General features: G+C 38.3%; 1 protein-coding gene across 6 annotated transcripts in view; it reads right to left on the bottom strand.

Annotated features, from left to right (window-relative positions):
• The window catches only part of SYTL3 (synaptotagmin like 3), a 1,329,495-nt gene that overhangs the window by 598,547 nt on the left and 706,189 nt on the right, over positions 1-24,759 (bottom strand). For 5 of the 6 annotated variants that reach the window (XM_044061986.1, XM_044062018.1, XM_044062000.1 and 2 more), the window contains 2 exons: positions 20,704-20,795; positions 19,756-20,343 (listed from right to left, as the gene is read on the bottom strand). In XM_044061986.1, coding sequence (XP_043917921.1) covers positions 19,756-19,865 — 110 coding nt within the window. In that variant the 5' untranslated portion in view covers positions 19,866-20,343; positions 20,704-20,795. The remainder of the gene's footprint in view (positions 1-19,755; positions 20,344-20,703; positions 20,796-24,759) is intronic. The other variant, XM_044061992.1, reaches the window with a different exon arrangement.

Raw genomic sequence — 24,759 nt, 5'->3', positions numbered from 1 at the left:
AGGTGGTCCTTTCATCTTACTTTCACAAGAAATGAAAAATTGATTTGAAGATCTCAAACATTTAGTTCTCTATAAACATAGTACCAGAGTTATCTGTAGACATCCAAGGTATGGTGTATCCTTTCTCCCTCATTTTAGGTTCATGAAATAAAACAGGGAGATGGATAGTTTGGCACAAAGTAAACTTGCACAAAACATAAAAGAAATTAATATTTATACTTTATCAAGAAATGCTACTATATTTCTTAAACCTTTCCTCAAGGCTCTCTCAGACAAACACTTTCTTCAAGAGTTTATGCTTATTTTGGTCCTGGTGCAGTGTCTTTGTCATAAAAGGATCAGTTCTCAAAGAAACAATTTCTCTATAGAAAATGAGGGTTGAGTCATCATAAGAGCTTGCAATTCAGATACTTTTCTTGCAGAGATCAGAGCAATCAGTAAAACAGTTTTCTATGTTAAGAACCTCAAGTATGAAACCTTAGCTATTTCAAATGGAGCAAGTGTTAGCTTCTCTAACTCAAAATTAAGGTTCCCAAGGAAGGGCCAACAGCTTTCTTGGAGGTCTCTCTTGGAACACCCTCCCCTTTCAAAAACATTTTAACATTAGGAGGATCCATGGGCAGCCATGCTGAAATGACCAATAAATGGACATTGATAATGAAATAAGTAAGGCCATAGGATAGTAACTCAGAAATATGGTAAAACCAGTGACAAAATAGCCCTGAATGGGTGCTGGTTATTTTGTTGTTTGCACCAACTAGAAAACCATTTCCATTTGCTAATATATGATTTTCTAGTTGCAGGCATTCTTGTCTCCATTAGTACCTGCTGCAGGTGCCTAAACGGAATTAAGACCCTATCATCCAGGTTTGTCAGTTGAAGTTAATTAGGGTCAGGGTGTATCAAACATCCCTTATCTTGTGTGAGTAGATCCATTCTGTGAGGAAGTTTGCAATAACTGTCCCTGGCCATTTTCCAAAGAACGGAAAAACATTGTTGCCTAGGCCAGAAGGGAGTCACCTCAATGATCTTGGGAGATTCCTTCCAAACCTTCAGGAAATACCCTCAACATTAGTGTAAAGGCTGGAAAAGCATACAGGAACATTTCTGTCTAAGGAAAAGTAAAGGCATCTGTCTTCAAGGCCTTCTTGCATGGAGTGCTGGAGCAGAATCTTGCAAGCTGGTTGTTCAGAGGTGAGGCAAAGAGGGCTAAATAAGGAACTCCCCACACATGGATCACATCTTGGAAGACACCCGGATATAGTTTCCATTCGTAATGCTTTGCCCTTGCGCTACTCAGCTTGTCATCCTCAAAAACTTGCACTGACAGAATGCATGATACTTATACAGTGAGATTGTGCTGTGAAGCTATATTCCAAGCTAACAAGGCTAGCCTGCAAAGGGGGAACAATCCAGTTCCCCCTTGCTTGTTGATGTAATAAATGACAGTGGTATTGTTTGTAACAACTTGAACTTGACCAAAGATAATCAGAGAGTGAAGTGCCTTGGTGATGGAAAGTATATCTTTCATATTTATGTGCTTATGTCTGTCCTTGGTGTCCCACACACCTTGCATTTTATCCCTCCTGAAAATGTTCCCCAAGCAAAATTCAAGGAGCTTGTGGTGACTGACTGCTGTGGAATGGGGGGGGACCCAGATTTAGTGATATTTTCTGTCTCCACCAAGAGATTACTCTTCTGTTAAACTACAGCATGCGGATTTGAAAAGAAAAAAAGATGTTTATGCTGGGACCATTCTCATGTGGAGTCTTGCCAGGGTGTCATGAAAATCATAGATGTCATGATACTCAAAATGCGAAGGCATCCTCCCACAGTCACCAACTCTGAGTGGAAAATCTTAGAAATAGATTAAGATAAAGATCTATTTTTCCTGTGGAAGAAAATCTTTTTGAACTGAGGTGTTTAGCCGTCACCTCAGGAACACAATCCTGTGTGGAGTCAAAAAACAAAAAAAAAAAAAAAAAAAAAAAAAAAAAAGAGCTCACATAAGAGATCTCTCACCCAAGTGAGGGATTCCTGACACTTTGAAAAAGTCTCTGCAAAGATAAGTGAGTCATCTAAATATGGAAAATGTGGATATTCTGTAGCCTGCAGTGAGACACTTTATGAACACTCTTGGTACAGTGGATAGTTCAAAGGGTAAGGCAAAGAACTAATAATGTAATACAGATATGCAAAACCTAATGCCTGATATCTGGATTAATAGGGATATGATAATAAGCATCTTTTAAATCTAATGTTACCAGGAAACTTGAAAGAGGAAAGAGAAAGAACAGGTTGTGAAGTGACAGCATTCTGAACTGAGGCACTATTACACACAGGTTTAGGAAAGTAAGATCCAAAATTGGTCTCCCAAGCATTTTCTCTCGTTGGCACTAAAAGATCCTTGAATAAAAACCCTTCCCAACCTGGGAAGGAAGAACTGGTTCCATCAGTCCCTGGGACAGCATGTGATGAAGGACAGGGGAAATTAAAGATGCTGGTCTGGTGGATAAGAAATAACTACCTGAAAAGAAACTATTTACTCCTACTGCCATCTGTAAACTTGATGACTGATCTTCAGAACCCATTTGTCTGAAATTATCTGTTGCAAAACAGAAAAGCAGAGATTCAGACCTTCCGGGATGAAAAAGGGACTGATAGGGTGAGGTAGGGACAAGACCCCTTAAATAATCACAATGACTTTTGGACTGTGCAAGGTTTAGGGGGATCCTCATTTTTTTGGATCCCCTTGAATTATTTTTTCTTAAACGTCTGTTTACCTGCATTTTGTTAAGACTGTGTTTTGCTTTTTGACAACACTAGATGAGGGGTTAGAGAATCTCTTAGAAATTTTGGAAAAGGAAGCCTGAAAAATCTTAGAATCCCTGTATCAACCTACCCTTTTGTCGTACCTTTTGATAACCTCTGCAGCAGGGGAGCCAAAAACAAAATCTCTATCCAAAGGAGAATTTAAAATCTAATTTTTCACTTTATTAGGGAGGTTCTGAGAATGTCCACAGTACACTAGACGTCCCTATTTCAAGCTTATTCCATAGGCTTTACAGGTATTCCAAGGTGATCTAAGAGATATAATTCCTCTAAACATGCCTTGCATCTGTTCTGGGTCTTACTTTCAGGGGACATTCCAGGCATACATCTGACAAAAGCAAAATTAGTCCTCTCAGCACAGAGCAGCTGAGCCTACAGTCAAGAAAGTTCACAGATTTTGAGTTTCACACTCTAGTATAGTGAGAACCTAATTTCTGCTATTTCTATCCACAATCTCATCTTCTTGGTCACTAATGAAATCTCACAACCTTAAGTGTAGAGAGGGACATAACATGACCAGGACATTCATTAATCCACTCTACCTAAATTCATACAAAACACTACAAGCAACCTAAACTCCTACACCCGAGTTATCTGTACCCCACCAGCAGAAGGCAATATACTCTTTTTCAAGACAGAACCATGACCTCTGAGTTGAAGGTGCTGATTTACATCCAAGTCATGCAGTAGCAGTGATGGAACCTCCTACTATTGTACACTTCCCATAAGTCACAGTTCTACCCATGAAGTCCCATTAACTCTCCAGTACCTACACAAGAACAGTGAATTGATCCTTTGGTCTATGACCAGGACAAAAAAAGCATGCTGTTACTCCTGAATCAGAGACTTAACTCTCAGATGAAGTCTCCTTTCCAGCATCCTTGCCTTTGTTTTTCCAGGAAGATTGGGAAATGTGATCCTGCATAATTGGAATACACTATCCTGTTCTTATCTATGAAAATGGGAATGTCAATGCCAGTTTGCCAGTCCAGAGAGTCTGTCACCAGTTTTCCACACAACAATTCAGAATTATGTTCTATCTAAGAAACCTGTCAACATTTCCAGCTATATTACATAAACTTCAGCAGCTCTGTAACAGCAGAGCTGTTTTAATTGTTGTAGCGACCTCACATACTAAAATGAAACCAAGAAACCATTTCATAGGTAGGTACTAGGCTATTGGCCCTAGGGCCTATATAAGCCTAGCCAAAAATGTACCCTGGCTTTCGCCACCGAAGAAAATTATTTTCCTGTGCCCCTGTCGAGCAGAGCCACAGAAGTGATCCTTGGGGTGAATTTCCTATTTCCCATCCAATCATCAAGATCTTCTTGAAGAGTGCTAATGAGGAGCTCTGTTTGACATAGGTAGTCTGTTCCAGAGTATGGGGAAGTCTCTGGGACAGGAATCTATCCCTCCAGCATGTTCTGTTTATTGTCGTGACAAGGTTTGGGTCTCTAGAGCATGTAGCTCAGAGGGACTGGGATTTATTTAAGTGGAGCATGTCCAACAGCTCTGGGTTTGACATATCTTTGTATGTTAGGCAGAGATCGCCTCTTGAATAGGCGATATGCAACAGAGTAAAGCTTGAGTTTTTTGAGACGGTCTGCGTAGGGCATCTGTTTGAGGCCAGTAATCCTCTTTGTGAGGTATTTTTGTGGCCTTTCCAGTTGTTGTAGATGTCTTGTGAGGTACATACCAAAAGGGGCGTTGTACTCTATAATGGGTCTAATGAGTGATGAGTAGATTGGAACAATGACCTCTTTTTTTCTGGATGAGAAACCTTTTGTGATGAGGTGAACCACATAGAAGGATTTCCTGACCACTGTGGTGATGTTATTATCAAAGGAGAGACTACTGTCCACCTGTGTCCCAAGGTCTCATCACATTTTCGGCATTAAGTAGACTACCAGCTATGTGGTAGTTCATTGGCACAGAGTTTTTACCAAAGGGGATAACAATACACTTTTTGGCATTGAGCTTCAGGCCATGGCTTTGACACCAGGTATCTGTCTCAGTGAGGCCTTTTTGTAGTATGTCCACATTGTTAGGAGATTCGATTATGGCTCCTAGTTTGCAGTCATCTGCAAACTTTGTTAGCCAAAGACCTTCTGTGTTAGCCTGTACTTCAGAGAAGTAGATACCAAACAGGAGAGGACCCAGGACTGAACCCTGTGGTACTCCACTTTTCACTGGTCTGAAGTCAGATTTGGAGTCTGCTACTTTCACAGTGTGGGTTCTGTCCATGAGCCAGTTGGCAACCCATCTTGTGACATAAGGATTTATACCTAGTTTAGTGAGCTTATCTATAATTCCAGAGTGGGGGATGGTGTCGAAAGCCTTGGCGAGATCTAGATAAGCTGTGTGAACCACCTTACCCTCATCTATGGCTTTGGTGACTGCTTCAAAGAAGTCAATCAGGTTTAGGAGACATGATCTGCCTTTCACAAATCCAAATTGGGTAGAGTCCAGAGTTTGGAGATTACCAATGTCTTTGTTTATGAGTTCCATGATGATACGTTCCATGGCCTTGCACACCAGGCTCATCAGTTCCACTATTTGCTTCTGGTGCTGCCTCCTCAGAAGAATGCATCTTCAACAGATTCAGGAGTTCCTCATACTTTCCCTTCCACCTCTCAACAATATTCCCAGTTAAGGTCAGAGTTTCTCCACCCATAATGAGAACAACCTGGAGACTATACCACATTCTCCTCCTACGTCAACAGATGTTTGCCAGTACCTCTTTGAGGCTACCCAAAAGTAATAAGCTGTGGTCTCACTAAACTCCTCCCACTTGTGGGCCTTTACTTCAGTGACTGCTACAGCTGCTTCCTTACTGGCTTGTCCATATGTATTAGATCTTGAGATTCTCCAATTAATATTGCATGGAAGAACTCTTTCCTTAGCCTAACCTCTGGTGTCCTCTAGTTGGTCTTAGGATACCCACTGTAATAAGTGCAGACCACCATTTGGCCGTAGTTTCTTGCAACAGCATTAAACACTTAAGTCTTGGAACAGAGTAATTTTAGACTCCATATTTTTGACCTGTGTAAGCAAATCAGAAAAGCTCTTCTTGAGATGAGAGTGAACTAATCCCATATGAGCACCAGGTAAGCATTACCAGGATACCCTCACTGTACTTTTGTGTTTCCTGGGTCTGTCCAGCTGCCATCCCACCCATCTGGCTCAACTCTTCACCAAACAGTGATTCATTGATAGTTCAGCATCCTTCTTGTCCTTAGCTGCCCGGAACTTATAGCATCAGGTGTGATGACATGACTACAGAGTTAGTTATTGACCTCAGTTATTCTTTTCTACATCATCTAGTCAACAGTTTATAATTCCAGTTGATTACAGATATCGGACACTGATTCTTCAGCGAGTCTCTCTCCCCACTTTTGTAATGAAGAATATTAAGGATCTTCTCCCCAACTCATTCCTTTATTTAGAAATAACTTAAAAGTTCCTGAGAGTATATACTTAAACTAGTCCTTACAGTTAAGGTAAAACACTAACTAAACAATCCTACCCTGATAGCTTCTTCCTCTCTGAATCCACAACAGCCATCTCTATCTCCAACACACTAACAAGCCTGTCTGCCATCCTCAGTTCATCCTCCATTAAGGTCAGCAAGCCTCCTTCCTGTGCCACCCTGTCTCTTTTTCTCCCTATACAGAGCTTGATATGTATTCCCTAATTCAGTATTTGTAACATACTCACTACGGTTCTAGGGCCATTCACTCCCTTCATTAAAAATATTCTACACCATGCTTTTTGCATCTTAAGATCTGCAGTCTGCTATACCTATCTGTCCCATTTTCACCTCATAATTGGATTTAGTTTTCTCTGGCATACCTTGTATGCTAAGTAATAGTTTTACTACCTGTCATCCTTCTTAGACTCTCACCCTCTCATTACAATCTCCAGCATTTATCATACTCTTTGTACTGATTTAACAAAACTTCAGTTCTTGTAAGCTGTTTGACCAACCACCACCTTGCCTCCTGCTACCACCCACTCTATTGCATCGTCTTCTATTAATGTAGTCTTATACCATAACCATTCCTTAATTCATTCACCTCCCACTTCACCTACATTACTTGCTTTCTTTGGTATGTTTGCAGACCAATATTCCCCCTTTTTCTAAGGGATTCATACAACAAAACCACTCTTTTTCAAAAAACCATGAACCTAAATCCTACCACAGCCAGTTTAAAGTCATACCCAAATATACAGTTTTCAAGTAAGATATAATATATGGCAGTTCAAACTTACACACATTTACCCCAGATGACACTTTCCATCCCTCTCAATTCTCTGTCTTTATGTCCTACTTTCCATACATTCCTACTTAAATCAACACTTGTATACCCTTAATTGTGGAAATGTCACAAGTAAACGTTTCGCAGTTTCTAATAACCTCCAATTTTCTATCCTCCCTTGTGACAAACAACATAGGTAATCCAGAAAGCTTGAGTTAGCTCTAGGATCTCACCTGTGACCCAGAGAATGACAGGACTAACAAGAAACAGTGTACAAAGGATTAGCCCAAATAAAATCACTTTAGCTAGCAGATCTAGGAAACTCTTTCTCTCTCTGATACCCTCCTGTGGAAGGAATAAAGATGCTATGTTGCAGTTTCATGAAGTTTATTCAGTAAAGTAGGAAGATGGATGAATGTTCCTTTTTTTTATTTAAACGTCTTTACTGGATTATCACTTGTGACACAGACACATTTACATTATATAAAAGTAACCAAACTGCATTAACAAGTTAAAATTAACAAACATGCTTCACATAAATCGCTATACATCATATAACCTAAGCAACATTATATAAATTATTCAATTACTGTCCCTTTTTTAAAGAAACATCTTTATTAAACCATCACTTACAACCAGGATTGCCAGACGTCCCTATTTGGGTGGGACTGTCCCGAGATCAGCAGCCTGATCCCGAGTCCCGCACTGCCGGTTTAAATCCCAGGCAGCCTCCGCTTTGTTTTTTTTTTTCTTTTGATTGGCCCGTATATCGGCATACGGGCCAATCAAAAATCGCTAAACATGGAGCTTCTTGTGTTTAATGCGGAAGTTCCGCATTAAACACAAGAAGCTCCATGTTTAGTGATTTTTGATTGGCCCATATGCCGGTATACGGGCCAATCAAAACATCACAAAACAGAGCTACTTCTGTTTAATGCAGAACTGCGATGTTTCGCATTAAACAGAAGTAGCTCTGTGTTTATTTACTTTTGATTGGCCCGGACCAATCAAATAAAAAGTAAACACACAGAGCTACTTCTGTTTAATGCAGAACTCTGATGTTCCACATTAAAGACGTGGAAGACTTTATAATTAGTTTATAACCATAAACTAATAAGACAAATATATATATGTAGTTAGTTATTCACTTTCTGTCTAAACTTCTGAGTTTTAAAAGACATATTATGTTACATTGGTCATTTAACCCAGGTTCAACAAAGGCATTCAATCTTATTTGCCATGCCAATTCACGTTCTTCAAGTAGTAAATTTAAAGGGCCACCTCATATATTATATTGAATATGATCTATTGCCTTAAAAGAAAATTTATGTCCTATATGTGCCATACTATGCCTAGCAAGTACATTGTCACTTTTATTTGTCCCTATTGCGTAAGTGTGTTCATAGATTCTATCTCTAAGTCTTCGCTCCGTTTAAAGAACTTGAAGAACATGAATTGGCATGGCAAATAAGATTGAATGCCTTTGTTGAACCTGGGTTAAATGACCATTGTAACATAATATGTCTTTTAAAACTCAGAAGTTTAGACAGAAAGTGAATAATTAACTACATATATATATATTTGTCTTATTAGTTTATGGTTATATGTATGCCATAAATGTATATAGCTTTTTATTTTCCATTTCTACACTTGTTGATTTTTTAATTGCCATTTGGTGTATGCTGAATATGTGTGGAAGTGATGTCAGTTATGAAACAGCGGTGCAACATATGTTGGTTACATTTAGTAACCTAAAACATAGGCTTTAAAAAGTTTTTAACAAAAGTACTATTTTTTCGTATATCAATCACTGTTTAGGCATGATCATGTGATTTGTTGTTTTACTATTTAATGGCCTCATTTTTTAAGAATGTAATCTGAGGAAGTTGTCTCATTGAAGGTGATGAAAAGCGCTTTATTAAACCAGTGAAATCCTAAGGTGTTTGGATTTTTTCCACGGAGCTTTTTTGTTGCAAAACTGAGGTTGAAGGCCAGGTTCCTTTGGAATACTCTATAGCAGCTCTCTTCTTTCTCTATGCCCAAAGGGCTATGTCCAATGAAGAAGACTGGTAGCTACTGAGGACAGAGTGAGGGCTTTAGGTTACTGATTTCCCAAAAAAAGATCAATACTGTTAAGCGACTTATAAATGCCCTTTGAGGTAAAGGAAAGGCAAATATTGCACGAATGGACATTGAATGGACATTGTGGGCCCCCCCCCCAAAAAAAAAGCCAGGCTGTGTAGGAATCTTTACATGGCATCTGTTTACCACAGGCGCATTTTTCTCTTCTGGTAAACATAAAACAAAACTTTTCCACATTCTTCAGTCAAAATGTAATGGAAGGTTCCCAGAGGGGTGCTTAGCTCCACAGAAAGCTGAAGTGCAAGCAGAATGTTGAAACTGAAGTTGCAGTGTAGACAAGGCATCTGACTGAACTCTTCAACTGCAAGAAAGTTCTGAATTTTGGCACCTGTATCTATTTTTTTTACCAGCACTCTTGTGAGGAAATTGCCCAAAAGCATTTGTATATTGGCCAGATGCCTGATCATTGACAGAATACATCACATACAGCTTCATGCTATGACAGCAGTGATCTAATGATGAACATCATGTTTTTTTCTAAAACTACAGTTTCTAATAATGGGTACCTTATACTTTTGTTCTCTTTACTCCAGATGGCCACATTTTAAGTTATTAATGTGTATCTGTGGGAGCTCTTTTTTAACAGCTACTCCACAAAGTTGTATTTACTTAGTGATCAGAATTCCTGAAGTGAACAAATCACACCGAATGTCCAGGATATATCTTAAAAAAATACACATCATCTGGACAATGAAGCTGACGTTGTTAAAACAGCTGGGTTCTGACTCCTTTACTCTTCACTCCACCATTCACATACATATTTCCTACTCCCCCCCCCCGTAACATTCTTCAATATTGTTTTTAGATTAGTAATATTGCACCTGTTGTCGGAGGCATTCATTTATATAGTTGTAGACATAATATGACTGAAAAAAGCCATATTGATGTGATGTTCAGAAAAAATTTACTCAGAGTACAAAGAGTATGCCTGGCTACACCCTGGCCACTGTATACTTTACAGTTTTAAACATTGAAATCCAAGTTATCATATCAAAATAAAATACAGGGAGTAGTGTGACTCAGGTCATAGCCAAGTCAACTGAAAGTTTCAATCATCCTGAGTTTGTCTGTGGGCTTTTAAAGTAACCACTCAGTCTACGTGTTTAATCTGTAAAGAGATCAACCACACACCTTAATTCAATGACATTTACCGAAAAAAATTAGAAAGCAATTAGAATTAAACAGGAATTCTTCCTGACAATAATTTAGTCCACAAGTTAAGTGTTTTTAATTGTTAACCTTCAAAATGTTGAATGCACATAGTCGAATGTGCAAATTGCAGAAACATTTCCGCGAAATCCATACTGCCGAAATGTCAGAAAGACGAAAAAAAAAAGCTAATATCAACATTTCCGACTGCTCCATACCTAAAAACAAGTGCTAACATGGGTCAAAAAGGGGGCGTGATTTTGCAGTTCAGAGTATCGTGTTTGAGGTTTTGAGAAGTTACAGTTCAGAGTTCGTGAAAGTGGTTTCGACGATGTGACGGTCAACATTTTGAAGGTAAACCAATTTTAATGCTTCCTAAACTTTTTGCTCTAAATATAATATACCCAACAAACAAAAAAATCCAAGTATGATGCTGGACAACATGAGAAAGATGCTTTAAATCTCACAGTTAACACACATACATTGTAGTTTACAGCAGCTTGAAGATACCTGTCAGCTCCTTTATAGCCAGAAGTATGGTTTATGATTGCCTGTACAGTTAAGTATGCCAAGTATTTTTTTTAAATCATCACTGACATGGGTTTGGATCTCCAAATGAGAGGCATATACTCTGAGAATGAAGTATACAACTTTGCATATAAAATTGCAAGTTCATACCATGTGAAAACCACAGCGATTAAAATGTAAAATTCTAATTCTTGATATTTCATACTAGAATGCAGACTGTTTTTTTTCCTTACAGTCTTATTATTTTCCAGGTGATTTTTTCTTCTTCTTCTTCACCTGCTGAATATCAGCAACCCAACAGTCTTGAGCACATTTGTTCCACAATTACTTGGGCAGTCTCTGAAGTAGAGATGATTGCCAACCAGAAGGGACAATTAGCCAGACACCCATGAAGGTGTATATGCCTTGCTCTTATCTAGCAATGAGGTTGTTTAATGAGGTTCTAACTCTACCCTATTGGCTGAGGTAGTTGCTGCTTCACCACAAAAGCCATCTATTCCCTCTCCTACATACAAATGCTTCCAACTACATGCTAATGAGGGCTGCCACTTTCAGCTTGGCAAGCTATGCCCATATCTTTGGTTCATACCTCTTAACTGTTGAGATTTTCACAAAATGTCCAGACTTTTGCCTCATATTTTTTTTCTGTTCACCAGTTTTTAAGGCAAATCATGGAGGACTGAAATCACTAAATAATGATAAACATTTGAGTTTCAATCCTTCAAAAAGTGTATACTAATACAAAACCTGTTATTCAAGCAAACTTTTAAGTTTACAGAAGCAATATTTAAACTCTCTCTTTGGGGGCCTCTGTCTCCCCATTATTTCTGACTTTGTCCAGATGTCTTGTGCTAGGAGGCTGAGAGGTACTTTTCAGTTAATGGCTGCAACCTGACTGCCTGCAAGCCTCTACTTGAATGTGTCAAAGCAGCCGACTAGACCATCACTCCATTCCTCAGGGTAGGAACGCCAACACTAGACATTCAGTTCCACCACACCCACCCAGTTGTAAATCACGATTTATACTTAGGTAATTTGAGTTGTAGAAAAGGCTTAATCCCTGTATGCCACAAAGCTGATTATCATACATACTGGCCTTAAGCACCTTTTAGGAGTAGGCAAACCATTTACTCTGATGGTCAAATAAGAATACCACAGAATTAAGGAAGGATTAACACTGCTCACTGTAATACAAACACATATTAGGTATTTTAATAATCTTGTGTAGAGGTGCTGCGCATTATATTATATTATATTTCATATATTATATTATAGTAGCAACAAAGATAAATCCCATGTACAGCCCTATGAAGCTATATATACTTCATGCAACAAAAACTTTTTCCTAAACAGATTTACCCAGAAACTACTGTAATCTGGTATAAGCAAAAGCAAGCTGGATCCTTACCAGTCACATTTTTAAGGACTGGTACCAGCAAACACAGTTAGTTCCCAGCTTATTATTTACTTATTTTTACCAATGAAGGATCTACTGGACAGAACTGTCCAAATTCAACAGTGACTGGGAAGCTTGACTTTAATGATGTGTTCATATCATGAAGTATAGAATGGAAGTTGCACAAATAAAACCCACAAGTGTGATCTGTGCATATTCAGTGATATACTGCCAGGTAGCTGGAGTATTCTTATTAAATGTCCGTCTCTTGGAAAGATTAGGTCAGCGGAAGCACACAGCCCTGTAAAGTTGTGGTTTCATTCTTCCAATATATACGCAGAGTTAATTATCTGTTCAGAGCATCCACCAACTGTCAAGAAAAACAAGTTTACGTTATGTTTTTAGCTTTCCACATTCAACCTAACTACAGCAAATGGAAGTCTGAAAAACAGACACTTATGTCCAACAATTTTATGCTTCCAGTACAGGACAAAGAAATTAAACCCTTTATGCTAAAAATATAAAACACAAACTACATAATTAAAACAAAACTATTTTATCTGCATTGTTGTTTAACAGTATAGTCCATCTGAAGCGCACCCCTCCTTTTCTTTCTCTTCCATAAATCAGGAAGTGCAGGTTATAATGAGCAGTGTAACGGACTTCTGTGTTCCTAACTTTCAGCAGAAGCTATCTTTACAGTATTGACTTACATTTCCTTTGCGGAGTCCTTTTCTGCTCAATTTCTAGTAACCTGTTAGGAAATTCAGTTGATGGTATAAGACATTCAGAATCAGCAAAGCAGATTTTTTTTTATCTGATGCATCTTTTTGTTTTTCTAAAGGTCTTAGAATCTGCTCATAATTTATGTGCAATTTATTATACTGCTATAACTGACAATATAAAAAAGTGCACACAGGATAATAGCTGATCTAGCAATAAAACTATAAAGTAGTGCATAGAACTCATTCATAGATTCATAGACTGTTACTAGGCTAACAACCCAGGGACCTTTCTAAACCTAGCCAAGTTTCCCTGAAAGAATAATGATGCCCTGTATCCAACTAGGACACTGAGAGCCAGGCATTTATAAGTTACCTCTGTCCATAACAGACATACATGACAGGCCAAGTGTAAATTTCCTATTCCCCATCCGTTGGTCTATGTTGCGCTTAAACGGGGTAATAGACAAATTCAGCTTCACATGGATGTGAAGCTTGTTCCATAGGAGGGGCAGTCTCTGAGACACATCTTTCTCTTAAGCATGTTCTCGTCAAGTCACAGACAAAACTCAGGTCCCTAAACCTTGTATTTCTGGTACTGTCTAACTTATGAATATGCAGGAGATTCGTAAGTGTTGAGTTTGCAGATACCTTGTAAGTCAAACATAGATTACCCCTCAGCAATCTATATGAGACTGAGTAGAAGGAAAGGGCTTTAAGGAACTCTACATAAGGCAGGTTTGTTACACCTTGTATTCTTTTTGTAAGGAACCTCTGAGGTCGCTCTAGTTGCTGCATATGCCTAGTCATGTGCTGAATGAAAGGAAGCACTGTACTCTAATAATTATTCTGATAAGGGCAGAGTGCAGTGGGATAATGACTTCTTGGACCTACATGCCATACCCTTACTTACAAGTTGTGCAACATAAAAGGATTTCCTCATCACTGTGACCATGTGATGGTTGAAGGTAAAGCTACTGTCATTGTGTGTACCCAAATCCGTGACACTCTTAGGGGTGTATTATCAACATGGCAATTAGCGGAGATGGTTGACTTCCCAAAGAGTATAATTATGCATTTCTTAGCACTGAATTTAAGACCATGGCTTTGGCACCATTTTTTAGTCACAGATAGGCCTTCTTGAAGAATGCTAGAGTCTGCAAGGGAGTCAATGATAACTCCCAGCTTGCAATCATCTGCAAACTTAGTCAGCCATAAATCTTCAGCATTTGCCTCCATTTCAGAGTAACAGATGCCAAAAAAAATGGGCCTGGCACCAAGCCCTGGAGGAGTCCACCAGTGACAGCCTCTTGGAGAAGGTGATCTCACCTATTTTGACCTCCTCGGTCCTAGCAGTGAGCCAGCTAGCTATCCAGCAGGTGCTAAAAGGGCTTATACCTAAATTAGTGAACTTATTTATAATGCCCGAATGGGGTATTGTATCAAAACCCTTGGCCAGGTGGAGGAAAGCTGTGAGCACAGTCTTGTCTTTGTCCAGTGCTTTGGTGAAACTCTCGAAAAAGTCTACCAGATTTAATAGGCATGACCTTCCTTTACCAAGGTTGAACTGTGATGGGTCCAGCATTTGTAGGTTACCTATGTCCTCAATTTTTTTCCATGGGCTTACACGTGAGTCTGATCAGATTCATGTGCCTGTATTTGCCCTGATCAGTGGTTGGACCTCCTTTGTGCAGGGGAATGGCTGTAGCCATCTTCCATTCTTTGGACACAAAACCTGACTGAATGCTCCAGTTAAAAAGTGATTCAAGTGGACCGGAAAGGCCATATTTCACCCTATTTATTAAGCATCCCATTATATTTTAGGGGCCCGTTAATGCAGTGTTTTAGGCCTTGGAAAGTGCATGGATTACCTGGTCCCTAGTAATGATTGGAAGGATTGTGGTATGTGGTATTTCCTTTGGACTATCAGGGGTAGTTGAGGGAGAAATATGAGCTGAACTGTCAGCCAAAAGGTAGGTAATAGCCTCTAGTTCAAAGTGAGTGATGCCACTTACAAAGTTCTGCAGATTGCTGCATATTTCCCCTGAGGTTGCAGACATAACTGTAGAATGCTTAACAATTGTCCTTTACCTGAGAAGGATTCTTATGTTGTATAACCAATTGATATTGTGATTCCACCTGGGTAGCTTATCTTTTGAGTTTGTCTTATTCTTAATACGAGTGAGAACAGCTCGCGCTATACAGCTAGCAATATGGCTGTACAGAGATTTTGTAAATAGCTCAGCATATGCTATGGTTTTTACTGGGGGTGCTTGGAATTTAGCCAAGGTGCTGCTTAACAGAGAGAGGTTACCCTAAGAATAATTCATAAAGGTTTTTGGTTTCACTGGACCCCCGGATTTAATTTTTTATTTCAAGCAATAGAGCTTTATGGTCAGATCTGATGAGGGAAGAAATTACATTGGGTGAGGAACTTTGGCCCCCATGTTCGTGAGTACGAGGTCAAGGATGTTTGTACCCCTGGTAGGAGAATGTTCCAACTGTTCCAGGATGTTGGTATTAACAAAGTTTAGGAAATGTTGGGGTTGTGCATTAGAAGTGGTGAAGGATTCCTGATCTATAGAGGGGTAGTTGAGATCTCCCAAGAATATCTTACTGGGTTGAACGGTGAGGAATTCTATTATATTGAGATAGGTAGTATGGGTTTCCTGGGACATGCAGGCTGCAAGGATATGGTATGAGTGTCTGTTTATGATGAGTTGCACATGTATGAATTCCAGTGGGCCATACACTTTAACTAGTCTGGATGTGAGGTTGGTTTTAATGTACACTGAGACTCGTCCACCTTTAGTTCCCTCCTGTGCAGTAGCACATCTAAAGGTGCGAAAGGCATTATAACCTTGCACTGCTGGGGTACTGATGTCTACACTCTCCAGGAAGAGGAAGACTTGCAGGGAGTGGACCCTTGTTAAGACTTCTAGCATTGAGCAGTATCACCTTCAGATATTCCACTGTAAGTTCAATTAAGTTGGGATGTTTATGAGTTTGGGATTGCCTAAAAAAGCATTACAAGGGTGAAAAAGGTCCTTGACAACATCCAAAAGCCTAGACAGGATAAGTGCAGACCATCCCTGGCAAAGCAGCATGGTCTGTCAACCATGTCCTCCCAGGCTGTCAAATATTGTACCCCCTTGGACTGACACCAGAAGCTGAGCCAATTGTTAAAATTAAGCATTTTATGCTGGTAATGTGGCATCATCCTTGGAGAAGGTAGTATGCTTGTCAGTGCTAGTCTCAAGCCTGCCTGAGACACATAATTAGTGAGCTCAATCATGTCTCACTTCATGTAGTCAAGGGAGGTATGTCTCGGGTCATTAACACCCACATGGACTATGACAGAGTTATACTGGATCTACACAGATTAAAAGTAGTAAGACACTTTTAAAAATAACAGACAAAAATAAACCTTCAACCAGCAATTTCCATCTCAGAAGGGTGAAGGCTATCCTCTCCTACCACAAGAGTGTAGACCACAAATGTTTCTAATGTAAAATAACTGGTTTGGAGCCCAAGAACTTAAACCAGAAAAAAGACACTTAGAATAACAGGCAAAATAAACTTTCACCAGTAATTCCCAGCTCAGAAGGGTGGAGGCTACACTCTCCTCCCACAAGAGTGTAGACAAAAAACTTTCTTAATGTAAAATAACTGTTTTGTAGCCTAAGTGCCTAAATCAGAGCTAAAAGGCTTAGAATAAAAGTTGCAATGTAATTAGGATACTAACAAGCAGTACTAAATACAGTACATTAAATGCAACTGAGCAATTTGAAGAACACAAATACAGTAAAAAGCAGTTGAATAAAGTGTATTTTTTAGTTAAGTGGGAAGGTAGGAAACATAAGATAATTTGAGTTTAAGAGATTAAGGGGCAGGACCTTCCCAGCTGATCTCTCAGTGCTCAGTAGAATTAGCTGATGAGATTAATCTGGAAGGAGTGTCTAAAATCAGATTTTTAGTGGATGTGGGCAACTCAAAAGCCGACAAGTTTAAAAGCACAACAGCATCACGAGGGGTGGGTGTTAAAAATAAATGCAGACAGAGATCAGCAACAGTCAGGCATAAAACAGCAAGTCAAGCAAGATTATATAAATGTATACATATACATATACAGTGGATATAAAAAGTTTACATACCCCTGTTAAAATGCCATGTTTTTGTGATATAAAAAAATGAGATCACAATAAATAATTTCAAAATTTTTCCCACCTTTAATGTCACCTATAACCTGTACAATTCAATTGAAAAACAAACAAATCTGTTAGGGGGAATGTACAATAAGCTGGTTGCATAAGTATGCACACCCTTAAACTAATACTTTGTTGAAGCACCTTTTGCTTTAATTACAACATTCAGACTTTTTGGGTACACACCTGCCATCAATTAAAGAAAGACTGATTAACCCCAAATAAAGTTCAGCTGTCCTAGTAGGATTTTCCTGACATTTACTCAGTTGCTTGCCACAGCAAAAGCCATGGTTCGCAGAGAGCTTACAAAGCATCAAAGGGATCTCATTGTTGAAAGGTATCAGTCAGGAGAAGGGTATAAAAAAAATTTCCACAGCATTGAATATACCATGGAACACAGTGAAGACAGTCATCAAAAAGTGGAGAAAATATGGGATAACAGTGACAGTGCAAAGAACTGGATATCCCTTCAAAACTGATGAAAAGACAAAACGAAAACTGGTCAGGGTGGCTGCCAAGAGACCTACGGCAACACTGAAGGAGCTGCAGGCATTTCAGGCAAGTAGTGGTTGTGTACTACATGTGACGACAATCTCCCATATTCTCCATATGTCTGAGCTATGGGGTAGGATTGCAAGACGGAACCCTTTTCTTACACAGAAAAAACATCCAGTCCTGGCTAAAATTTGCAAAACAATACATCAAGTCTCCCAAAAGCATGTGGGAAAATATGTTATGGTCTGATGAGACCAAGGTTGAACTTTTTGGCCACAATTCTAAAAGGTATGTTTGGCGCAAAATTAGAACTTCACATCACCAAAAGAAGTGGCAGTATATGTTTTTTCCCCTAAGAGATTTGTTTTTCAATTGAATTGTACAGGTTATATGTCACATTAAAGGTGGGAAAAGTTTTGAAATTATTTATTGAGGTCTCATTTATATCACAAAAATATGGCATTTTAACAGGGGTGTGTAAACTTTTTATATCCACTGCGTGAGTACATACATATACATATATATATATGAATCTCCTTCATATTCTTGCATAACGAAAACGTCAAGTTATAGAATATCGAGACCAGAACAGTATAAGTTTGGTAAGATCAAACTGTTAAAATAGCAAAACTTGTATCATCAAAGTACATAATGCACATGTCAGGAAATACACAGACATTTTGGTTGGAGATCACGCTAGACTTATAACAAACTGCCCCATGTAAACAGAACACTTAATGAAACAAGTGTAGGTTTTTCTTGATTTTTGAATGGAGATCGCAGTGCAGTGGGGATGGGCTCCCCTGCAAAAGTGTTGATTAAAGTGTAGTATTGTGTTTAATTTTGCATTTTAGTGGACTAGGTTAAGGTCTAAGTGTAGAGCGATCTTTATAGGACATCTGTGTACTGGCTGACATGACCAGTACATGTTTTGATGTTTCAAGGTTCATTATTTTAATAGTTCAATGTTTTATAATTACGCTGTTCTAGTGCCGATGTTTTGACAGTCGACCTTTTGGTAATGCAATAATAAGTCCACATATATATATATATATATATATATATATATATATATATATATATATGGAGAAAGAGTGAGTACCAGACAATGGACAATCAAAAACACAGCAATTAACTGCAAATTCAGTAGCATGCTGCCTTATAGGCGCACTATTAAAATACAGAAAGACAAACAGCTCTCTGCATAGTGAAGATTCCCAGTGAACTTTATCACACAGTAAGGTCTAATATGGAAAGTCCTAAGCAAACATTTCATTCTGGAAAGAAAATAATGGCAGACATCTTAAGCTCCTGAAAAGAATTAACATTATGAGGAGTATTTAACTGGAGTTTGTAGTCAGTTATGTGAGCATGAGCAGCAACTAACAGAAGAGAAATTCAGGGAAATGAAGCAGCAATATTGTACACATAGGATGGTGGGACAATGGTACTGTGACTGGTATAGCTGCAAGTCTAAAAACACAGTAATAATAGACAGAGCTAGGAAAGGCTGAAAGGCACAGCACTAATTCAGAAGCAGTCATTGTTAAAGAATGGCAGAAGATGATATTATCCTAACTTCTGAAAGGAGTACAGATATTATAGGGCTTCATAAGAAACTCAGGAAGTGTATGAGTCTTTAATCTCCTATTTCTGTAAAATGCATTAATGTAACTGAAGAAAAAAAATCTCATGGCTATGAAACCTACAAGAAAATCCCAATGCATTTTTTAAAAGGTTAGTACACTTAAATAATAAGTAATTGAAATCATTACTCACAAATTGCCAAAAGAAAATTACAGTGATGATGAATGGATTTATCTTCTCAAAGTAGCTTCACACTTTCAGAGGAGTCAGTTAAAGAACAGTTTTAAAGGAAATGCTGTTATTGTTAACAGGCATGTTACTCTGAATAAATTTGATGCAGTGCTGATTAATTTAATGCATTGCTTTAAAACTGAAATTTATATGAGAAAACATGTTTATGCAGAAGCCACAAGTGGGAAAAAAATGAAAAAGTAAATACCTTATCCGTTTTGCTTCAGTTTCACGTAGCTCCTGATCTCGATACAAGACCTTCAAAATGCTTTCCCGTTCAAGCCCAGTAAAATTATTCAGATTCACTTCCTGAATCATTGTTTCTTGTTATTTCTACATGGTTACAAACATAAAACTGGAATTAAGAATGCTGACAGCAGTGCTCCATATTTCTTTGTTTTACACAAGTGTGCTTTGTTTGTATATCTAACTCCTATACTGTCATTAGGTCTCCTGGATATATTTTTGTGGTCCACACAGCTGGATGAAAGGGACTGATTACTGTTAATTAAAAAAATCCAACAGGAATTTTGGTCACAGAAAAAGTGTTGTAAGTGGCAGTATACAGAATTCCGTGCCTTCTTAGAATGTCTTCTTAGAATGGGGTGGCTACAGTCGGCAGAGCAGCTTTCGCACTAATTCCAGGCATTTCTTTTCCATACACAAGGAGTTGTGGAAGCATCACAGATCCAGATAAACAGAGAAAAACAATCTACCTTTATCTCAGGTGTTAGAAATTTAAATTGTGTGAACGTAAAATGCAGCTGAAACACTTTCCTATTGGTCACCTTAAGCCCTAAAGAAGAAGAAAGGAAATTAAAAAGGTTTTATTGCTGACCGACAAAATTAAATGCAATATTACACCAGAGTACCAAGTCTGTTCTTTGATGACGACTTTTATTATCCAATTGATTTATAATGTAAGGAACCCTTCGTCTAGACTGAATAGCTGAAGAATCCATTAATGCTAAGTAACAGCTGCCTTAATGGAACAGTAATGCAAGTTTTGTGTGGATTGTGCAAGCTAAAAGAAAGCTAAGAAATACATTAGCTACCAAGACACTGATGTTTACAGTGATATATTACAGACACAATGAATGTTAAATTATTAACAGAGCCACTTTATTGCAATTAAAAAATATTTATGAAATCTTACCAAAGTACATCTTAGTAAGTCATGTTGATGATTCATGCAGAGGATACGCAGTCCAATGACAGTGTCATATCAACTGTGGCCTTCGTTTATAGCTGGAGACAGATAAAAACGCTCTTGTCAACAGACATGCAGGGTTCTCTGTGTTCACAATAATTCAACAGGAAGCAAGGAAGCAGTTTGGCATTTGCAGCAATGTAATCACTTGGATATTTAATTTCTGTCTATGATTCATAGGAGTTTGTTTCACAAACTGATTTTAGAACACATTAAACATGTTATTACATTGAAAGACATGACTTTCAGTAGAATGATACATCAATAAAATATTACTACTGGGACTTTTTTATTCCCAAGAAATGACACAAAACTTATCTATTACATTAAAAAGGCTTGCTTATTTTGCAGGTACTCAGGTATATAGCACACACTCATTCTTGAAGTACTTCTGCAACATTGTAGACATTAAATATCAATATCAGTATAACCAACTGACTAATCAAAAAACAAACCTTAGTGCACCCACTGGATACTAGCACAGCTGCACTTGACAAAAGGCATCAACAACTGTCCATCAGACTTTACTGTGTCCTGCAAGGCAAGGACTGCTATCTTCTCAACTATTTTGTAGCAAAAGCAGTAGGCCTTACTTCAATTAACAGGTTAAGCAGCTTACTTGTAGAATATATTCTTTTTAAAAGGTATATGTCAACATTACAGATTATGTCTACACAATAACAGAATACATAATTCCTATATCAATCACATTGGCACAGACAGAGGAGGAGCTAGTAAACAATCACCTTGTACAAAAGAGGGAACAATTTAGTATCAATAATACCTGGCAGAGAACTACCCCAGGTGCCTCTAAGCTTATTAGATATGAGTGTTGTAAAGATGGTAGCACTACTCCATCATCAAGAAAGTACATTCTTAAAGGCACAACACTGACTGCTAGTTGCAGTGACATAGGGATAAAAGCCCTGATTATGGCCAGGTGACTACAGTGCAATGAAGAGCTTAGGTGCCTGAGACTTTTTGTACTGATATATACATTTGCTTTTCTGGGCCATAGAACAACACAGATTCTCTTCTAGCTTTCTTGATGAATGCTCTAAATATTTCACAGTAGAATCCATCACTTCCAAATCAGGCAAAACTGTTAAACAAGTAACATATAAAAGCTACCCAGTGTCTGGCATTCTCAAGTGCATCAGCACAGACAATGGTTCCCTTTAACAGTATCCTGTTGAAGCAATTCTGCAGTAATGTCATCATTCATAACAGAAAAAATAAATCTGCTTTTGTGACAGCCTAATGACACTGTATAATGGCCCACAACAAAAACAAAGTAAACAGAACTACAAACCTTAAAGTCATTCCCCTTGAAACAACTTTACATCATGCTGAGGGAATACAAAACCATATTACAACTGTGTCTGTTTTTGTGTTTGTGGTTATGTGAATTTGTGCAGTTGAGATGCATGTTCTGCTAGGGGGAGCACTGGAGCACTTGGGTCTGACAGCACAGTGTTTCACATAGCAGCTTTACTGTGTTTCTGAATGAGATATTCTTGCTGCCATATATTAATTGACAGTCTCATGTTAGCCAATTAACACTGAATGTTGCTGAATCCTAGGGACTGTTTTTTTTAAGTATCATTTGACAGGCAAGAAGCAGTCTTCTCTTTTTCTCATCCAAATAACCCATTGCTAATTGAAGCCAGTAGATCATACCAGAACTGAAAGTTAGAATGGGGAGGGCAAACTTCAAATTTATTCCTCAATGTCAAGGCACATTTTAATATTAGTTTCAGTCTTCTAAAAATATTCCTTACTAAGCTTTGTTCTCATTTGCTCATGCTGTATTGTTGCTCCTCATCTGTTCCTATATATTTATACACTCCCTCTTGCTCTGTTTCTTTTACATTACTTTCCTGCCCCAAGCTGATATTTGATTGATACTTCAGTTTTCTTGAAATAAATGTTGCTTTTAGACATTTGACAATGCCAACTGCCATTCTTGCATCATCTATAAAGGCTTTAGCTACCTGTATTGCATTTTAAGTTATTTGTTGGATGGCCTATACAGTTTTGGATCATCAGCAAGCTGTACATTTCAGCTACATTTATGACTAGTTCCTAAATTTCTAGTCCGTTTACTTAAACTTTTGACCTATACCTTACACAGCAACTAAAAGTATAAAAAAGTATCATTAATAAAATGATACTATAGACCCTATAAGCTTAATACCATTTTTTCTGGAAAATGAATCCCAAAGCTGTGGCTGCCAGTCACCTGTAAGACAAAATTACATTTATTTTGATAAGTCTAGCTAAAACATAAAATATATGAGGTGACTATAAAACTGGTAAGTGTTCAAGAAGAGAAACCCTTCTTCATAAAAAAGTCCATTTATATCCAATATGCTTCCACAATGACATAGCTTCAGTGGGTGGTCACTATAACAGGAGATCATAACATTTGGATTATATTTCACCAGCATTGCCTTCCCCATGGTCAAAGATTTGTCAGAAGTCATATATTCTCTGCAAAGCCTTCAGCTGATCCTATACCAATGTGACATAGAACCTTCACAGGTGAGTAATGCATCCATTTATATAACCACCCCTACCAGGAGCCTTTTTCTGTTCTTGGAGTCTCCCCTAACTACTAGGAAATTCTGACTGTGGCAAGATATTATTCAAGTAATTATGAAATTCTATAACTATATTAAAAAGCAACAAATAACTGTTAATAGAACACTAATAACAGATAAGTACACACAGCTATTAAGTAGGGTGGAGAAAGGATGCACAGAAACATGTAGTCTGTGACCACCCCTTGAAAATCTACTTTTCTGGTAAATATATTTATATCCCATGTATATCTTCTTATTTTGCAAGGATCACTGTCATAGTAAAACAACATTTAGGTAGATTTGCTCCACTGCTAGAATTCCCAAAGAAAATCGCATAACTATGGGAAGCCTAGCAGCATAATTCCAAAGCTTTTCTGTCCACTGAAGTGTGCTTCTGTTTCATAAACCTTTGTAATGCTGTAATCCATGGAGCTTGTAGCATCTTATAAACAAGTCTTGTGCAAAAAAACTTGTTGAAATATGTTGCTGTTGTGGCTGCTGTGCTATGAAATGGGGTGTTTTTGTATCCTGCAAAGATTTATTACATTCACTCTAACAGACTGCAGTGCATGTCTAAATAATCCTACCTTGGTTTGTGATTTACTTTGGAGCTGACTGGTAAGAAGTTTTATTTGAATTTATATTTTATTTATCACTGTTTTTCACTGTTTGTTGGTAGGAAGAGCTAGCTTGTTAACAAGATTTACTTTGATTCATATTTTGTTTTACCTTTAATTTCACTGTTGGTTGTTAAAAAGGGATAGGTTTTAGACAGGCAAGCTCTAGCCACCCCAAGGGGCCTAGACAGCTATAAATTCACACAGACTGCAGAGAGGAAACTCCTGAGCATATCTAAATAGTCCTACCTTGATTTGTGATTTATTGATCTTTACTGTTAAAAAGAAGTGTGACTGAGAGCATGCAACTTAAAGGAATTACAACTTTTGTCTGGGCTTGCAGAACTTGTATGGTCAGAACAACTTTACTGTACTTTATTATTTAGTTGTATATTGCTCGTGTGATTTTTTTTGTCATAGAAGTTGATTTAAGTTCTCCCTGGATTCTGTGGATACTGATTTTAAGGCTGCCACCCGTCCTGTTGTCAGTGGGACACTCACAGTTGAGCTGCCTCATCCCGTTGCCCGCTGTGCAAAGTAGTGGGACTTGAAAAGTCTCGCTTTTCAATCGCACTGAATTGCCATGGAAAAGCCGCAATTACTTCTGGCTTTTCCATGGCAATTCAGTGATGTTACCAACCCGGACCTGCAGGCAAAGCTGCTGCCTGTTAGGTCCGGGTGCTTTAATACGTGCAGCAACTGGCTGCAATTTATGAAAGAGGTGGGGATTGGGGCAGGAAGAACCCTGCAAAGATCACAGCTGTAGCAGTGTTTTGTTTTAAGCGCTTCTACAACCGCTA

This window comes from Protopterus annectens, chromosome 1.part0 (genome assembly GCF_019279795.1).
Source record: "Protopterus annectens isolate FY-2018-M chromosome 1.part0, PAN1.0, whole genome shotgun sequence".
Lineage (NCBI taxonomy): Eukaryota > Metazoa > Chordata > Ceratodontiformes > Protopteridae > Protopterus > Protopterus annectens.
Note: the sequence above shows the minus strand (reverse complement) of the source record. Positions and strands in the feature narration are given on the sequence as shown.